This window comes from Colletotrichum navitas, assembly GCF_030913465.1.
Source record: "Colletotrichum navitas strain CBS 125086 chromosome Unknown LY79scaffold_4, whole genome shotgun sequence".
Classification (NCBI taxonomy): Eukaryota; Fungi; Ascomycota; class Sordariomycetes; order Glomerellales; family Glomerellaceae; genus Colletotrichum; species Colletotrichum navitas.
Window position 1 is genome coordinate 90,817 of NW_026850550.1, and position 16,025 is coordinate 106,841.

The window sequence follows — 16,025 nt, forward strand, 5'->3', positions numbered from 1 at the left end:
AAGCAAGAGTTCCATAACCCAAGACCAGCAGACGCATATAGGCCGCTGGTGGTGTTTTCGGATCAGTTGGAGTATAAGGGTAGGGTAACTTTCGAGAGTAGGATGTGGAATGAGTTGTAGGCCGATGTCATTAAAAGTGATCCGAAGCTGCAACCCTGCTTCAAAGAGGTATCCGCGTGAAGTAATCATAAGTCGTGCCGTATGTTCAGTTCCGGAAGGCTGAATACAAGAATCCCTGTCCGTAGACCCGGGGGTATCTTTTGCCTGCCCAAACGTAGACCGGAGGACCACCCTCCCAAAAAGCAACTCGTGTGCGCAACGTTTCAAAGCGAAAGTTGAGGACCAGCTTGGTGACTCGTGTCGTTGCACGCATGTCTGGGTAATCCGTCGACCCAGAAATTTTGACGAACAAGAAAAGCAAGGGGAAAAAGTGTTTTGTTGCGTCCGTCCCAGAGATGAGGTGTGAAGAACTACCACACCCCCATCTCGGTCATTAAGCCTTGCGGCTAAAATTCTGCAATGTCCAGCGTCTGAAACTAGATGTCGAACCATGGAAGGGACGAAAAGCCGAACACTTTCTACTCGGGCGAAGTAGCAGTCTGACGGCGCATCTTCTCTGCCTCGAGGTTCTCGTACAAGAGGAACAGGGCAGACTCGTTGGCCTTGGCGGTTCCCATGATCGTGAACATGCGCTCGCCGGTATCATCGTGAGGGGCCTAGCAAAGTTGGTCAGGGTGGACATGTATGTAGGGAATTGGACCAATTTACCTTGGCAATGGAAATGCGCGCACCAGAAGTCTTGCGGATCTCCGAAATCTTGCTGCCGGCACGGCCAATGATGCAGCCAACCATGTCGGCGGGAATGCTGATGTTCTGGGTCTGAAGCTCCTCGCCGTTCTCATCGTGGGTGGGCGGGCCGCGAGAAGCGGCGTCCGAGTCAGAGCGACGGCCATAGGGACGGCCACCGCCGCCGTTGTTGTTAGTGTTGCTGGCGCTGAAGTCGGCACCGTTGCCGGTGCGCATGACACGCGGCGCAGAGTAGTCGCTGGAGCGGCCACCGCCAGAAGAGTAAGCCGGGGTCGAGCCACTACCAGCGGTCGAGGTGGTGCCGGGCTGAGTGCGAACGACTGGGTTGTACAGGACGGTTCCGGTACCCCTCTGCCAGTCGTCGACGAGGCACTTGCAGATTTCCCAAATGGCTCCCTTGATGCCCTCGGGGGTGCCCTGAACTTCGACAATGCGTTCGGTCGACTGAGGGAGCATCTCCTTCTGAGCGACCATACGGACACCCGAGACGTCCTGAATGTGCTTGATCTTCAGTCCCTGACGGCCAATGATGGTCCCCATCTGATTGTGGGAGATGAGAAGCTTGATGGCTTGGCAAGGACGTTAGCTACATTTGTCAGGAAGCATTGCTGATAACGGAGACATACGGTGAGTGCCATTGTTCTGGACAACGCCGCCCATGCCCATGGAGGGCGCTCCCTCGAGAAGAGCCTTGGCAACAATGGCATAGGCCTCGGCGACGGATTGGCAGCCGCCGGTGATGGTGAGGACGCGGTCATGAACGCCCTGGACCACCTTGCTGACACCGGCCTTGACACCGGTCTCGTCGCGAAGATCAGCGACGTTCTTGCCCGCCTTGCCAATGATGACACCAGCCTCCTTGGAGGAGACGATGGCTCTCAGAGTAAGCTGTGCCATAGCATACTCCTCGTCCGTGCGGGGCGCAGGCTCTCCGTCGGGGCCGAGCCTAACCTCGTCATCCATCTTCAGCTGGTCCAAAGACCCAACAAGGTCGTTGCCATTGGAGGACATGTGCTCGGTAGACATGTTGACTGATTCGGATTCGAAGTGGGTAAGATTTAGGGTAGGGGTTGAGGAACCTAAGGAACATAGTTAGCTAGCTGTTACGCGCAAAGTGGACGTTTGTCATGGTTGGGACGATTTTTTCGGAATAAAAACGGAAGCAAGCGTGGAAGGGAAAGTGTAAGTGTAAGATGCCGATTTTGTAGAAGTTGTGTATGCGACCACAGTCTGAAGAAAAGAAAGAAACAAGTGTCTCTACACCGTGCCTAGATAGGATTAATGCAGAGACAACCCTGACTGCCTTGGGTAAAATGTTTAGACTGAATTGGCGCAGTGGGTGCAATGCGCGCCAGGGTATAGAAGAGCACATAGTGCGTCTCCAGTGCAGTGCGCGCATTCAGCAAGGAGTTATAGGATAGCAGTTCATTACCTTGATGTTTCTAGACTTTCCAGTGAGGCACAGGTCTTTCTCAAGTAATGACTACTAAGGGAGGTAGTCAAGAAAGGTTGTGGAAGATGTGAAACCGGCTGTTAGGCGCGATCAAGTAGTTGTCAGTAAGTAAAACCGAGGAGTAGTTGCTAGAATCTCCAAAAGGCAGGCTGGTTGGAGTCGTGATGTGATGGGGGCGTGCAGATGGCGCAAGCCAGGTGCGCGCGGGGGAGGTTGTAGATTGAAGTGGGTGGTGGACCACGGAAGTTGGGTTGATGGAGGGGTAGAGGAGGGGGATGGGGGTGAAGTAGAAGAGTTTGGTAGAGAGGTAGACGCAATGGGACGGGAGAGGTAAAGAGGGAGAGAGGATGAGGCGGAAGTGAGGTTTTATGGGAGAGTTGGGTGAGGTGAAGAGGTGAAGAGTTGGGGGGCGGGGAGAAGTGAGGTCGTGTAGTGGGCGTGGAGAGTGAGGTGAAGAGGTGAAGGACGAAAAGAAGAGTGGGAGATGAAAATGGGAGGAGAAAAGTTGGTAGGTAATTGTAATTGTAAGGGACGGGCAGGAACAGGAAAGTGCGCCTCAGTATTTCCCCCCCTTCTTGTCTGGCTTTTAGCTGCTAGGCTGGGGCGGGGAAGTAAAGGTATAGGGTACTTACTAAGATGTAGTGTCACAAGAGAAAAGCTAGGTACTGATTTAGGTGTAGGATGTAGGTAGGTATGTGATGTAGTTAATAAAGGCAGGTAGGTAGGTACCTAAGGGGGGTAGCTAATTACTACCTATAGCTTGCTTAATGCTTGTAGTAGTTCCCTAGTAGGTGCTCTCTGTACTTGAATAGATAGTAGTTGCTTGTACTGTAGTAGTAGTTGAGTGTGGTGTGTGTGGGGGGAATTGGGGGTGCAGCTTTGCTGCAGGAGGTTAAAATACTATGAGGGGCCATGAATGGGATGGAAAGATTGTGATGAAGGCAGGTACGGCAACAATTCACTGTGGGGGGAGGGCATCACTACACAGGGCAACAGACGTCTTACGACTCTTAATCACTTTAACAGTTCCACCCTCTAACAGATCACGTGTACCTTTTCTGCGTAGTTTTGCCTAGACAGTACATTCCCAAGTACCTCGCCCCTCATGTGCACATGCTTTGCTGCACATGGCACCTCGCTCAAGACCCTTCCCTCCACACAACACAGAGCTTTCCCAAATCCACTATCTCTGGGCTTCTTCCTATCCACCCAGGGAGCTCATTTCTCTTTCTCTTGGAAGAGACCTCAAACTACCTATTGCACCGACCTACCGATACAATACCAAGTTGCTGCATCTAAGGTTCCTCCAAGCTGTCGTTTCTCTGTGTCTCAATCACCCACCAAGACACCGCGATACCTCCCTGAAATCAAGGCATCGACCTCTCCCTCCTCTCCCTCTGTCGTGGTGGGCTGTAAACTCTGGGTAGGATCTCCAGACAACCTCTTGGACTACAGGGCAGTTCTGCCCTTGCTATATTAATATAGCTCCCTCGGACTGGTCCCCGCTAGCCCACACAACAGGGAAGAAGCATTCGCGACCGTCTCGAATCGTCGCCCATTCCAGGGTTGATTCCTTAAGTTCAATGCGCATAACTAATCTCGCCGGGATCTAATGGTGCTTGAGTACCCGGCCGCATCGGGGGATTATTTCTATTTTTTTTTCTTCTTCTTTTTTTTCGGCAGGTGTGCTGTTGGATCGAACAAGTTTCCAATCGAACTAGTCACATCTTGCCCGACTTGCGACGTGGCGGCATGCAACCAAACGGGCTCTGCCGGTATTTGAGTACAAACAGCTCACACCCCTTTCGCATTCGCAGCTCCCAAACACGAAAACCTATTTCATGCTCGAGATGCAGCGAGCGCATCAAGCGTCCCAAGCTCCGATTCTCCTCTCCGTGGTCCGTGGCTTATGGATTTCACATTCCCATCGGATCGGACGGCTTAATTAATCAGAGAACCTTCGTCGCTCCAGTCGTCACGTTGCTTACAGTGTGCGCTTGCGTCATGGTATTAAGCCAGCGCGGGTGCAGAGTACACACCCCCACGAAATGTTTGGCTCCCGTCAACTTCACCATATTGATGATGGGCTGCCGATCGGAGCGGCCGGCAGTCTGTCGAAACGATACCAACAGGGCCAGCCTCCCCTTCATCCCGGTCTCAAGAGAAGCTGTTTATCAACTGTCGAGATGGCATATCATAAATTTCATGGCAGTCCGTGCTGTGAGCCGGAGAGGATAGTAGTTGGCTTCTTTTAGGATGTCCCACTGGCCCAATTGCTTCAGTCTTCGTATCTGACATGCTGATGTGGATAGGCCACTGTTGCTACGCACGAAAGAAGAGGTGCTCTGCTCTGTAACACAATGTTGCAGCATCTCCCGCCATTCGGATTGCGCGGGTAATACGATGGCACAATCTCGCGGGGACGGTCGCAACGTGCTCCTCCTCTTCCAGCCTCTCCCGCTGACCGGCTACCACATACGATACCGTCGTTGTCATCTCACTAGCCTCGGGCCATCCGTCGCAGCTCCTCCAGTCCCGAAAACACGATGCAAATGGGACGACCTACGAATAGTATTCGAGACAGTCCATTCCTAGCAAGTATTCTGGATTGGCCGGCTCAAGGTAGGTGGGGTTTATGCATGCCGACAAAGGCTCCACGAGAACGCTGCCTCTCTGCCTCTCTAGCAACCCTTACTCAGCGTCTGAGTTGCAGTAGTTTCGTCACTAATGCCCGTCCCGTCTTCTCTCATTCGGCAAGCCTCCGCCTATCCCGGCCCGAGTGCGCCTCGCAGCGCTGGATCGCCTGCAAGGAGACACCCGCCGCGGTAGATAGGTAGTTCGACGGCTCTTCTATTGATCAGTGACTGCCCTTAAATGCCTCTCGAAATGCCTCTCGTCATGTGACGCTCGCCGGGCACAGAGCTCGCGGATGCCCTGGGCACGCGACAACTGGCGCAGCCAGGGTACCCTGTGTCTTGTAAGCGACAGCAGATGAGAGATGTGCGCGTAAGGTCGATCAGAGTTAGCAAGCGCCAGCACGCTTGAAGCAACACGAGGCAGCACCCCCCCCATCCACGATGTGATGATTGCGCCATTGGGCAGGAACCATCTGATCCGGTCGAGGCTAAACAAGACATGGAACGTCCGTCTCATCACGGCGACGCTCTTCCCAACTTACCCAGCCAGAGGGAGGGGTACTTGGAGCTCTGACTGCAAAACGATAAACTGAAGCCATTGATGTACCGTTACCTAATCTAAATGTCCAGTCGCTGTGGGACTTGCCACCCGATATGTGCAAAGAAAAGCACTCGAGGTATCATATATGTTCGCTATGTACAATTTGGATAGTTCTCCCGCCACCATCGCAGCATCTCCCTTTACCTTTGCCGCAGCTGCCTTTCGTGCTCAACCCAAAAGTTCTTGCAGGCCCGGTGACCCCAGTGCTCAACCCACCACTCTCCAAAGCTGTCCTCGACGTCGAAGTCGACCCTGCTCACCCGCTCGTCGCGCTTCAGGCCGCAGATGATGCACGGCTTGGGCGCCGTCGGCACGACCTTGGCCGTCGACACGGGCATCGTCTCGTTGATCTCGGGCACGCGGAGCTGGTCACGCGGCGTCTTGACCGTCGAGTTCGCCGCCGCGACCGCGGACCGCAGCCGGCCGATGTGCTCCCTCCATACGCCCACGACGTCAGCCGCCTCGCGGTCCTCGCGCGCCGCCTGCGCCTTGTCGATGCCCGCGAGCTTCATACCCTTGGCCCCGGCGGCGGATATGGCCATGCCCTGAGCGAGGAACTTGTCACGGTGCCAGCGCAGCTTGCGGCCGGCGATGACACGGGCGGCGACCGTGGCGAGGAGGAGATACGCGCGGAGGAAGGACACGGTGCCCGGGTCCGAGAGGATGCGCTTCCTGATGGGCGCCGCCATCTGCCCCGTGGGCTTAAAGAGGGACGAGTTTGCGAGGTCAAGGAGTTGAGGGAAGATGGAGAGGAGGACAGAGGGAGGGGGAATGTTGATGGGCGGCGGCGCGTCGTCGCGGGATTCGGAGGCTTCGGGGGCTTCAGAGTCTGGCTTGACTTTGGGTTTCGGGGCGGGTTTCTTGGTGGTTGCTGCGGAGGAGACTGCCGGCTTGACGCTGTCGACTGCGTCCCAGTCCCAGCTTTCCGGGGGGTTGGCGGAGTCGACGGCCGAGAGCTCGTCATCAGGGAAGTCTTCAAAATCTGGCCAGTCCTCCCCCTCCTCCTTCTGCGGCTTCTGGAGGCTGGTAGTAGTAGATGACTTCTTCGTGGCACCGGTGGATGGTTTGTTTGGTGATGTCTGCCCGAAAGATGGCCAGGCTGTAAGAGGCGTGGGAGAGCTGGGATCGCCATCCTTCTTCACTGGCTTTTGGAATCCCGCAGAGGTTGGCGTGGTGAGTCCCAGTCCCGGAAAGGGGTTGCGCTCTTGGAAGGATGGCGATTTGGGGGCTTGTGGATACGGTAAGTTAGGCGCGATGAGGTTCAATGAAGCTAGCTGCGGCTTCTTCGACGGAGGCTGGTAAACCGGAGTGGGATCGTCGTCGAGGGAGAGCAAGTCCATAGATGGCGGAGGGTGCGATACCTGTGGTGGTCGCTGTTGCGCTGATCTTGAATCCAACGTCGGGCTCGTGTTCGCACCGGGAAAGGGGGTCTGTACAGTTTCAAAGTCGCCAAACTCATCCTCCTCTTCTTCTTCCTCGTCGTCGTTTCCGCCCTGAAGCTCAAAGTCTTCCGCGTCAAATAAAACGTTCGGATCAGACTGCTTAGCCGGCTGAAGGATTGGCTTCCTCTGTGACCCGTGCATCTGGCCAGAGAATCCAGGACCCGGCTGCGGCTTTGCAGAGGATGCCTGGAACGAAAAGCCCGGACTGCCAGCCGGCTGGGTACTCTGCGCCTGCCATGCAAGCCCAGGACTAGATTGTCGATTGAGCTGTTGCCAGGAGAGCCCAGGGTTAGGGGCGGGTCTGTGGTCCGGCGAGGGGAGCCCTGGACTAGGGATCGACGACAGACCGGAACCAAGAGGCATATCCACAACGTTGATGAGGTTGTTCGATATGAGATCGAACGTTGAGGCGCGCGCGATGCGGTTCCGCGGTGGCGGAGACGACCTCGCTTTGTTTGTCTGCGGGGGCAACACGAATGATTGCTGAGTCGGCGTAGGCTCCGCGACCTCGAAATCACCCCATCCATCGTCGTCGTCGTCGACGACAGCTTGTTGCGTCTGCTTGGGCTGCTGCGTTATTGCTGCAGACGCCAAGCCCGATGAGAGTGAGCTGAGGTCACCCCATCCTCCGTTGCTACCACTACCAGCACCGCTTGGTTGCTGTGTCGCGAAGTTGGGCCATGGTTGGGTTTGCTGAGCCGGCGACGCCGCGGCTGCAGGCCCGTTGGTGGTGAAGGAGGCAAAGTCAAAGAGGTCCGTCGACGATGCCGTGGCCTGCTGCGGGCGTTGCTGCTGTTTTTGCTGCGATTGGCTTTGGTGGCCCCCCGTTTGCTGTTGTTGCGGCGGAGGGCTCTGGTAGAAGCTGTCGAGGTCCAAGAGATCGGCGCTCATTGCTTCGGGTCCCTGTCCTCACCTGGGGATGCACATGCTTCTGACTTCAAGTTCTGCTGGCGAAATGTACCCGCCAAGACGTGTAGTCCAGCGAGGAAAACAAAGCAGCGGGGAGGATGGAGAGAAGAGGCAGAAGCCTGGCGGGCGACGACATGAACAAAGGATGTTCGGCTAGATAGACAGCTGACCTTCTAGGACCGACCTTAGTTAATCAGAAACAGGAATCGCCCCCTCGACGACGGTAGTGAATGGGGCTGAGAGATTGACGAAGGGGAGGGGAGGTTCCACAGGCCTGGAATCGAATGGTGGACGACTTGAGCTGAATTGCGGGAGGGGGGACGGGACTCCAAGGCTTAAAAAAGCTCGGGTAGTTCCTTGCAGGGCGCCACAGCCACAGCAATAGGTACGGCAATGATCCTTGGCCAAGACACAAGCGCAACTGCCCAGCCCTACAAAAAGGATGCGTTGTCCTCGCTGGTAGCTTGCACTTGAAGACCATGTGATTAGAAGCGATTGCATTCGACTCGTCGCCATGGAGGTTCAATGCCAATTGAGGTTGCCTTGTCAGTAGACGGGAAACACGCACTATGGACATAGCTGGAATTGATCCGAATCCGCGTCGTTCAGCAGTCCTTGAGACCATACAAGTGAGTGTACAAAAGTATGAGCAAGTCAATCTGATCATTGCTAAGTCCACTTAAAGCCAAGCCGGCTACCACAGTCTAAAATGCGACGGGAACATGGATTGCGTATCTGACTGAAGCCGGGATGCTCGACCCCGGAGGTGGCGCTGGCAGAGGTCGGCACGGAGCTTAGGCCGCGCCGACTGCATGGGGGGTCGGCGCAAAAATCTCCATACCGACCTCTAAAATTTCAAGAGAGCCAAGGGGAAATCTCGCTCCTCCCACAACTCAAGCTCCAGCTACAGCTCCAGCTCTAGCCTCAGCTTCAGCGTTAGCCACAACTCTCACGCGTTTGCCCATCATGTCTTCGAGGACACTGGCATCGCTGTGCCCCAAATGCCAACTGACATTACGACCCCAACCCTTCCCCCGACTGACGACTTCGCCATGGTTCACGCAACACGCCGGCTACCGTTCGGCGGCGAAAGAAAAACCATCGCGCATGGTTCTCTCCGACAACGTCGCAAAACCTCGAAATCGAGATGCCCGCCCGCCGAAACGACTAGTTGAGGGACCATTTGGTGGCATGAACCAGAAGTTTGCCAGAGTTCCCGAAGGGCCGCGCCGCGCCACCTCGCGACCGACCAATGCGAAAGCGCCGTCGGGTAGGCCCAGCAGAGGAGGCGATTCCCAGACTTCGTCCGATCCTAGAAAAGCGTTGAAGATGCAGCGGTCCCTTGCCGGCGTGTCATATGTCAAGAGGAACGCATTGAAAGGCAAAATGCAGGAATACGAGTCTTTTGACCAGTTCAATCTCCTTCCTGCCGTGAAGACCGCCATCAGCGAGGATCTCCTGCGGGGAATGGTGGACATCAAACCGACTCCAGTACAAAGGCTTGCGATCCCGGCGATGCTCGGCCAGACCAGCGTGTTTAAAGTCAGGAGCGAGAAGAGGCAAGACTTCCTGCTCGCAGCTGAAACGGGTTCCGGCAAGACGCTGGCGTACCTACTGCCCGCTGTCAACGCTATGAAAATTGCTGAGGAGGCGAATCCTGAAATCCAGGCTTACAAGAAGCGGTTTGAGGAGGAGAAGGCCAGAGAGAGGGCCTCCAGGTCGAAGAAGATCTCTACCTTTGACGAGCCTCACCCAACCATGGCAAGACCCCGCGTCATTGTCCTGGTTCCTTCGGCAGAGCTCGTCGATCAGGTGGGCAAAGTGGCCAAGACGCTCTCCCACGCTGTCAAGTTCAAGTCAGAAAAGCTCTCGGCCAATCTCAGCGCTACCACAATCCAGCGCAACCTGTACTCACCGCGCGGCGTCGACATGGTTATCACTACGCCTCACCTACTGGCCTCGATCGCAGAATCCGACCCTAATATCCTTTCTCAAGTCAGCCACCTGATTGTCGACGAGGCGGACTCTCTATTCGACCGAAGCTTCGCACCAGTTACCACATCCATCATCGACAGGGCGATGCCGTCGCTGCAGCAGTTCATCCTCTGTTCGGCGACCATTCCCAAGAGATTGGACAACTACCTCGCAAACAACTTCCCCAATATGACCCGCATCACAACGCCGAACCTCCACGCCATCCCGAGAAGAGTCCAGCTCGGCGTCATTGACGTCGTCAAGGACCCTTACCGCAACAACAAGAACCTGGCCTGCGCGGACGCCATCTACACGATCGGCCGCGAGGCCTCCAAGCACGAGGGCCCGATCCAGGGCGAGATTGACGTCCGTCGCATCATGGTCTTCGTCAACGAGCGTGAGAAGACGACCGAGGTGGCCGAATATCTCCAGTCCAAAGGCATCGATGCCGTCGCGCTGAACAGAGACACGACCGAGAACCGCCAGTCTGAGATGCTCAACTCCTTCACTTCGGCGGAACCTCTACGTTCCGTGTCTTCGGAATCCCCTGTCGCCGGCAAGCGGTCGCTGCCCAACACTAAGGTGATTGTCGCCACCGATCTGGCGTCTAGAGGCATTGACACGCTGGCTGTGCGGCATGTCATTCTCTACGATGTCCCGCACACCACCATCGACTTCATCCATCGCCTAGGCAGGGCTGGCCGCATGGGACGTCGTGGAAGAGGTATCGTGCTTGTTGGGAAGGACGACAAGAGGGACGTCGTTGCCGAGGTCAAGGAGAGCATGTTCATGGGCCAAGCTCTCATCTAGTGTGCTTCTCGGGATGGACGAAGGAGAACGCTGTATAATACATGTAAAACTATACAATGTATAAATCTATGTACGAGATGAGTGAGTGTCTGGTTGAAGTAAATTCTTTTCTCTTAGCGCACGGACATGTTCTTCATAGTATGATCATTTCGGTCTCACACATAGTACTGGCATGGGTACAGGCTGATGACGCTCAAAATGGATTATGCTTAGAAGTGATGAATACTGTGGCCTAGATTATGAGTCATCATCGCGACGGCCTAAGAGTTGGCTACCTGTTTCCGACCACCCCATGGAAATATAGACGTTAACCTTCTTATGTCTGAGTATTGAGCTGTTATATAATTGCTACGCACAAAATAGTAAGTCAGTGTAAAGGTAGAACGTAACAGGACCGCTTACCGTTTGTCCCTAACAACACTAACTTGATGCACATGCAACTTCACATCCACATACCTAGGCTTAGGTAAAGTGTTTGTATCCACATCGAGAAGTATCTACCTATTGCTTTCCTTCTCCATTAAAGTTATGTGGCGTATACACATAGTCTTTATTTTAAGTGAAATCTTGTTAGAAGGTTTGTGAAATAAAGTCCCTAGCAAGGGTTATTGAGCGCCGCAGGGGCACACCGGGAATTCCCTCTAGCCTGCCATGATGCGTGTTGTTAGGTAGATGGATAAGTAAGGCGAGAAGTTGTTGAGGAGCTGTCATCCAAAATCGCCAAGCTTGCCTCAGGCATCAGAATCACGTAATAAAACAGGTGGTTTTAGACACCAGTTCGAACAACACAACATGTGCGACGACCAGCTTTACCGTTGTGGTTGTGAATACGACTGAGCCTGTGACATCACCTTGTGCGATTCTGCACGAGTCGCTTGGCAGTGTTGCCCTTCTAATCTTCGTGGACGAACTCAGCAGGTTGAGGAGGTCAAGCCTGGTGAATGCGATGTTTGAGCAGGATCAATGCCAGCGTCATCGACATAGCGATGTAAAAAGCTACTATATGGGGTCATGAATTATGAAGCCAGGCAGAAATAAAATTACTAGTTAGATACTATATTATCAATACAGAAACACAAATGTCCATACTGAAAGCGGAAGATAGGTTTGGTCCAAGTTATACAACACTCGATCAATGACACATGCACTCCTATGCCGTATGCTAGTGTTTTCAGTGCGCTTCGTCAGCTATTTGCCACTCTATAGTATTTCTGGGTAGGTACTTTGTAGTACTTCTGGCTCGTGCACCTATATCATACAGAGTGCGAAGAGGACATTAAATTCTCACATAGCTGTACAAGAAAAGACAGAATTAAGGTTCAAGGATGGGATGGCACACATATACCCGAGGTGGAAGGTCGCACTCGCGGATTAAGGTCCCAACTCCCAACGAAACATGTTTTTTATTTGTGCATACAATAAATCTAAACCTGCAATGCCCCAACATTTTCTATGGACTGTCTACCGTAGCGGCGACATTACTTTCGAATGCTGCTTGGACCGTCAGCCAGCCTGCGTTTGTATGAGGGCGTGGCTGGTGTTGCTGTGGCGCTAGCTCCCCATCGGCTTTCAATTTGGGGGTGGGTCGCGACCCGGCTCGAGCAAGGTTCGAGTTCGCGACGCGTCCCGCTCACAAGCATTTCCCTCCCACACCACATCAAAATATCACGAGACTCCGCCATCCCATCCTTATCTTGGTGTGACCCCTTAGCTTGACGTGAACCGCGCCGGACCTCTCCTTCGATACCCAAGCTACACAGACCACTCGGACGTCAAGCCAGGTTCACCAACGACAAATCGAAGCTATGCCGAGGCCCAAACGAGCGCGTCGCGCGCCACCCGCCCCCGTCGCCGTCGCGGCACCGGAGGAAAAGTCGAGCCCCGCGCCTGCCTCGGGCAGCGACATCTACAGCCACAGCGATCGTGAACACTCGGTCATTCGGAAAGAGCTCGAAGAGGAGGATGGAGGCAGGTCGTCCCGCCTCGCGGGGCGTGCGTCTGCGCGTCTGAGCCGGAGCGCCAGTTTGCGCCAGAAGCAGGCGTTGGAGGAGTCGGCCCACGCGCGTGACGAGGCCATGAGCAGGCTGGAGGACGAGCTCGGCATGTCGTATTCTAAGGAAAAGACGGAGGGTGACCAGAGGCAAAAGTCTGACTCCTCGCTGGAGCTGGAGTTGAGCAGGAAGACGCGCGAGACGCCGGTACAGAACCGGAGGGACACGACAGGGCTGGATTTGGACGAAGAAATGTTTGAGGGTCTCGACACCACGCTCGGCGACGACGACGATGCCGCTGCGCCACGTTCGGACATCTCAACATTCAGCGTCACCTCTACATTCAGTGTCAGTCACTTTAGGCGCCGGGGCCGCGCGCCGAGCATCAGTATCAACAGGGATGACGCGCCTATTAGGCCAAGCAGTCGCGGTGTTGGTAGCACCCCTGGCATCAGCTCGACGTTCAACATCGGACTGTTCAAGCGCCGGCAGAGAGAACCGAGTATATTGGGTACGGCCCAAAAGGAGCGTGCGCAGCGGCCGATCGAGCTATCGTCCGGTTCCGACTCTGACGATGAGGCCGACGACGGCTTTGACCCCGAGGCCGAGTCGACGCCTCTCCAGAAGCGGCGTAAAACACAACCGCTGGCAGCAGAGCCTGAGTCGGAGTCACAGCAGATCCTCGCTCCAGACTCACAGCCCGGACAGAAGGACGTGGCGCCCCCTTCAAGTACCACAACGCGCAAACGCAAAAGTACAGAGAGTTACGCGGAGAGCGACCGACCGGGAAAGGCGTCACGGACGGAGCCTGAACATGAGCCTGAGCCTGAGCCCGTGCCTGATCTAGGGGATGGCGATAGCGACTCGGAGCTTTCAGACCTGCCCTCACCGGTTCTCACGCCCACGCGGCCGTCCATGTTCCCTCAGCCGACGACGCCGAACCGGGACGAGATTATGGCACCTCCCGAGAGCAGCGGCTCTGAGGGCAGTGAGGGAATCTGGCCTGACATTCACACCCTCGCCAAGCAGCGGCGTCGTCGTGCCTCGCCGGTTACGCCGACGCGAGACGGCAACGTGTCCGACGCCTCTTCGCCGCCTTCCCTCACGCACTCCCCCAACTTCCCAGCGACGAGGAACAAGTCCCGACAGAAGAAGCAGGGCAAGTCCCCCAAGGTCACAACGGCGGATCTCACCGGGCTGTTGCCCCGCAGACGCCACAAAAAGGCCCGAGACCCATACAGCGTGAACGACACGGATGAGGAAGAGGTCGACGCCTCGAACCTCGCGGAGCACGACGACGAGCTCTCCTACGTTGACTCGCGTACTCGTTCCCGGCGTGCAAAGGCAGCGCCCCGCGACCTCGGCACGGCGAATCGGCCGGCCTCCCGCGGCGCCAAGGCAGCCGCGTCGGCTGAAAGGCCGAGGGCGGCGACGCGCTCATCGACGCGCACGTACAGCCGTCGTCTGTCGGACAAGGATAACGAGGCAGAGGAAGAAACGACAGAGGCCGGGGCCGAGGGCGACAGCTTCGCCCCCGTCCCGGAAGACGTCCCGGAGAGCCAGGACAGCAGCGACCCGACCCGCAGCGCCGACGAGCTGAAGAAGGCGGCGCGCAAGTTCAAAGAAGTCGATCGCTGGGAGCTCGAGTTTGAGGAGGTGACGGAGGGCTCGTCGCCGAACCGGGATGCGCGGTGAAGAGGACCAGGGGGTGGCAGTCTAAAGTTCTTTTTTTTTTTTTTAAGGTCCTCTTTTTTCCGTGGGAAAACAAACGGGACGACGATGAAACTTTCAAAAGGGCGTGGGCGGCGGCCTAACTGGGTTTTTATTTTTATGTTGCTCGTGTTGCCTGATGTGAAGTCGGAAATACCCGCACCGACGCTGCTGGGCGTTCCATGTGTGGTCGAGCTGTTGTGGGCACCCCAAACGTACGCACTGCGCGATTGCTTTTGCCGGAGATTTGGGCGTTCTGATGCGTGTCTCGTCGAAAGCGTTCTCTTACAATAGGGAGTGCGGTGGCAATCAGTTACAGGAACCAAAGGAGGTACTTTATCCAGCGAATTCGATAACGATTCCATTCACATGATGCTTGCGATGCGTATTTATGGGCGTATGGACAAATCCTTTATTCTTCCTGCAGAGGTATCGCGGTACCCTACCATGCCCGTAAGCTTTTCCCGATGCCCGAAACGCCTGAAACTACATCTCTCGCCCTGAACGCCGGTCACTAGTTGAAAGGCGAAACAAAACCCATGAAGCAAATAGTTGAGAAAGGGGGTGGGGAAGGGTGCGTTTCATTGCTTCAGAGAAACGCTCTGCACCGTCTGCTCGACCGTCGGCAGTAGGTTGTAGAGCAGGTTCGGGTCCCGCAACGCGATGGTGATATCATCCGGCAGCCTGCCCTCCATGAACAACGACTGTTACACCCTCGTCGTCAGCAATTTTCACCCGTACATCCGAGGCTTTCGATACTTACCCGCTTGACGCTGTCGAAGGTGTCCTCCTTGGCTGTGTACTCCAGGATGACCTCGTCCGTCTCAAAGTCGGCGTACACCCTCGTGTCCCGGATGCGCACGATGACGTTGTCGAGGCGCATGAATAGGCGGCACAGCAGCAACATGCGCTTCTCGTGGACGCGGACCTTGACGCTGACGATGGAGATGCCGTTGTCGTCGAGCTCGCTCTCGAAGAGCACCACGTCGTCGAAGAAGAGGATCGGGTCCCGGCGCTTGAGCAGCTCGAGCGGGATCTGCCGCGTCGTTGTCTCCTCCAGCTTTCGCCCCGGGGCGTCGGGCTCTTTCAGGGTGCCGCGGTACTCGGTCGAGTAGGACCAGTCGTATGGCTTGACGACCTCCTTGATCCCCGCGCTCGTCTTTTCTCTACTCGACGACCAGTCCCGGGCGTAGGCGACCTTGAGCATCTTCTTGTCCGTCTTGTCGACAGCGTCGAGTGCGTCGTAGGCGTTGAAGGAGACGGACCAGCCCGTGGGTACGTGGGAGACGGAGACGAGGTTGTCGCCGAAGATCATCTCGGGGACCGGGATGCCAAGAGAGGCCGTCATCTCGTCGATGGGGCCGGCCTTGGAGATGGGAAGCTTGCGGGAGGCAATGCGGAAATTGCGCTGGGTGTGGGTTGTCGTGGCCGCGGCGAGGGCGGAGGGGGTAGGGAATGGCTCGTTGGGGGAAGTTATGTGGTTCATCTTGGGGCGTTGGGGGGTCTCGATTTGGGAAGGTTCGATGCAAACTGGGAGGGGGCGCTGCAAGAGAGTTGCGACGGGAGTAGTTGTATAGTGGCTCGGAGCTGTTGGTGTTGAGAGGAAGGTTTTGGTTTTGGTGTAACGCAGCTCGGATCGGAGGTGTGCAGTTGTGTCGAAGCTCTCTCTGGTCGGGGAAGCACTAGGGATTG

At 55.8% G+C, this 16,025-nt stretch overlaps 6 protein-coding genes across 6 annotated transcripts; 3 read left to right on the forward strand and 3 right to left on the reverse strand.

The window, feature by feature from the left end:
• Positions 1 to 578: 578 nt before the first annotated feature.
• LY79DRAFT_665722 (KH domain-containing protein) lies at positions 579 to 1,833 on the reverse strand (the record flags this gene model as incomplete). Its single annotated transcript, XM_060563113.1, has 3 exons — positions 579 to 716; positions 769 to 1,376; positions 1,434 to 1,833. The coding sequence occupies 3 exons, from the start codon at positions 1,831 to 1,833 to the stop codon at positions 579 to 581; spliced, it is 1,146 nt and encodes a 381-aa protein (XP_060419208.1).
• A 2,043-nt stretch (positions 1,834 to 3,876) lies between these two features.
• Positions 3,877 to 4,652, forward strand: LY79DRAFT_247019 (uncharacterized protein). The gene has a single exon (XM_060551809.1). It carries the CDS (start codon positions 4,013 to 4,015, stop codon positions 4,496 to 4,498), a length of 486 nt encoding a protein of 161 aa, XP_060419209.1. The 5' UTR covers positions 3,877 to 4,012; the 3' UTR covers positions 4,499 to 4,652.
• An 814-nt stretch (positions 4,653 to 5,466) lies between these two features.
• Positions 5,467 to 8,150, reverse strand: LY79DRAFT_537410 (uncharacterized protein). Its single transcript, XM_060556670.1, has one exon. It carries the CDS (start codon positions 7,828 to 7,830, stop codon positions 5,638 to 5,640), a length of 2,193 nt encoding a protein of 730 aa, XP_060419210.1. The 5' UTR covers positions 7,831 to 8,150; the 3' UTR covers positions 5,467 to 5,637.
• Positions 8,151 to 8,814: 664 nt separating this feature from the next.
• LY79DRAFT_506020 (DEAD/DEAH box helicase) lies at positions 8,815 to 10,632 on the forward strand (the record flags this gene model as incomplete). Its single annotated transcript, XM_060553680.1, has 1 exon — positions 8,815 to 10,632. The coding sequence occupies one exon, from the start codon at positions 8,815 to 8,817 to the stop codon at positions 10,630 to 10,632; it is 1,818 nt and encodes a 605-aa protein (XP_060419211.1).
• A 1,341-nt stretch (positions 10,633 to 11,973) lies between these two features.
• On the forward strand, positions 11,974 to 14,691 carry LY79DRAFT_537416 (uncharacterized protein). The gene has a single exon (XM_060556671.1). It carries the CDS (start codon positions 12,438 to 12,440, stop codon positions 14,316 to 14,318), a length of 1,881 nt encoding a protein of 626 aa, XP_060419212.1. The 5' UTR covers positions 11,974 to 12,437; the 3' UTR covers positions 14,319 to 14,691.
• On the reverse strand, positions 14,692 to 16,025 carry LY79DRAFT_598033 (TIP41-like family-domain-containing protein). Its single transcript, XM_060561803.1, has 2 exons — positions 15,097 to 16,025; positions 14,692 to 15,037 (listed from the first exon to the last, which is right to left on the reverse strand). Exons 1-2 carry the CDS (start codon positions 15,817 to 15,819, stop codon positions 14,915 to 14,917), a joined length of 846 nt encoding a protein of 281 aa, XP_060419213.1. The 5' UTR covers positions 15,820 to 16,025; the 3' UTR covers positions 14,692 to 14,914.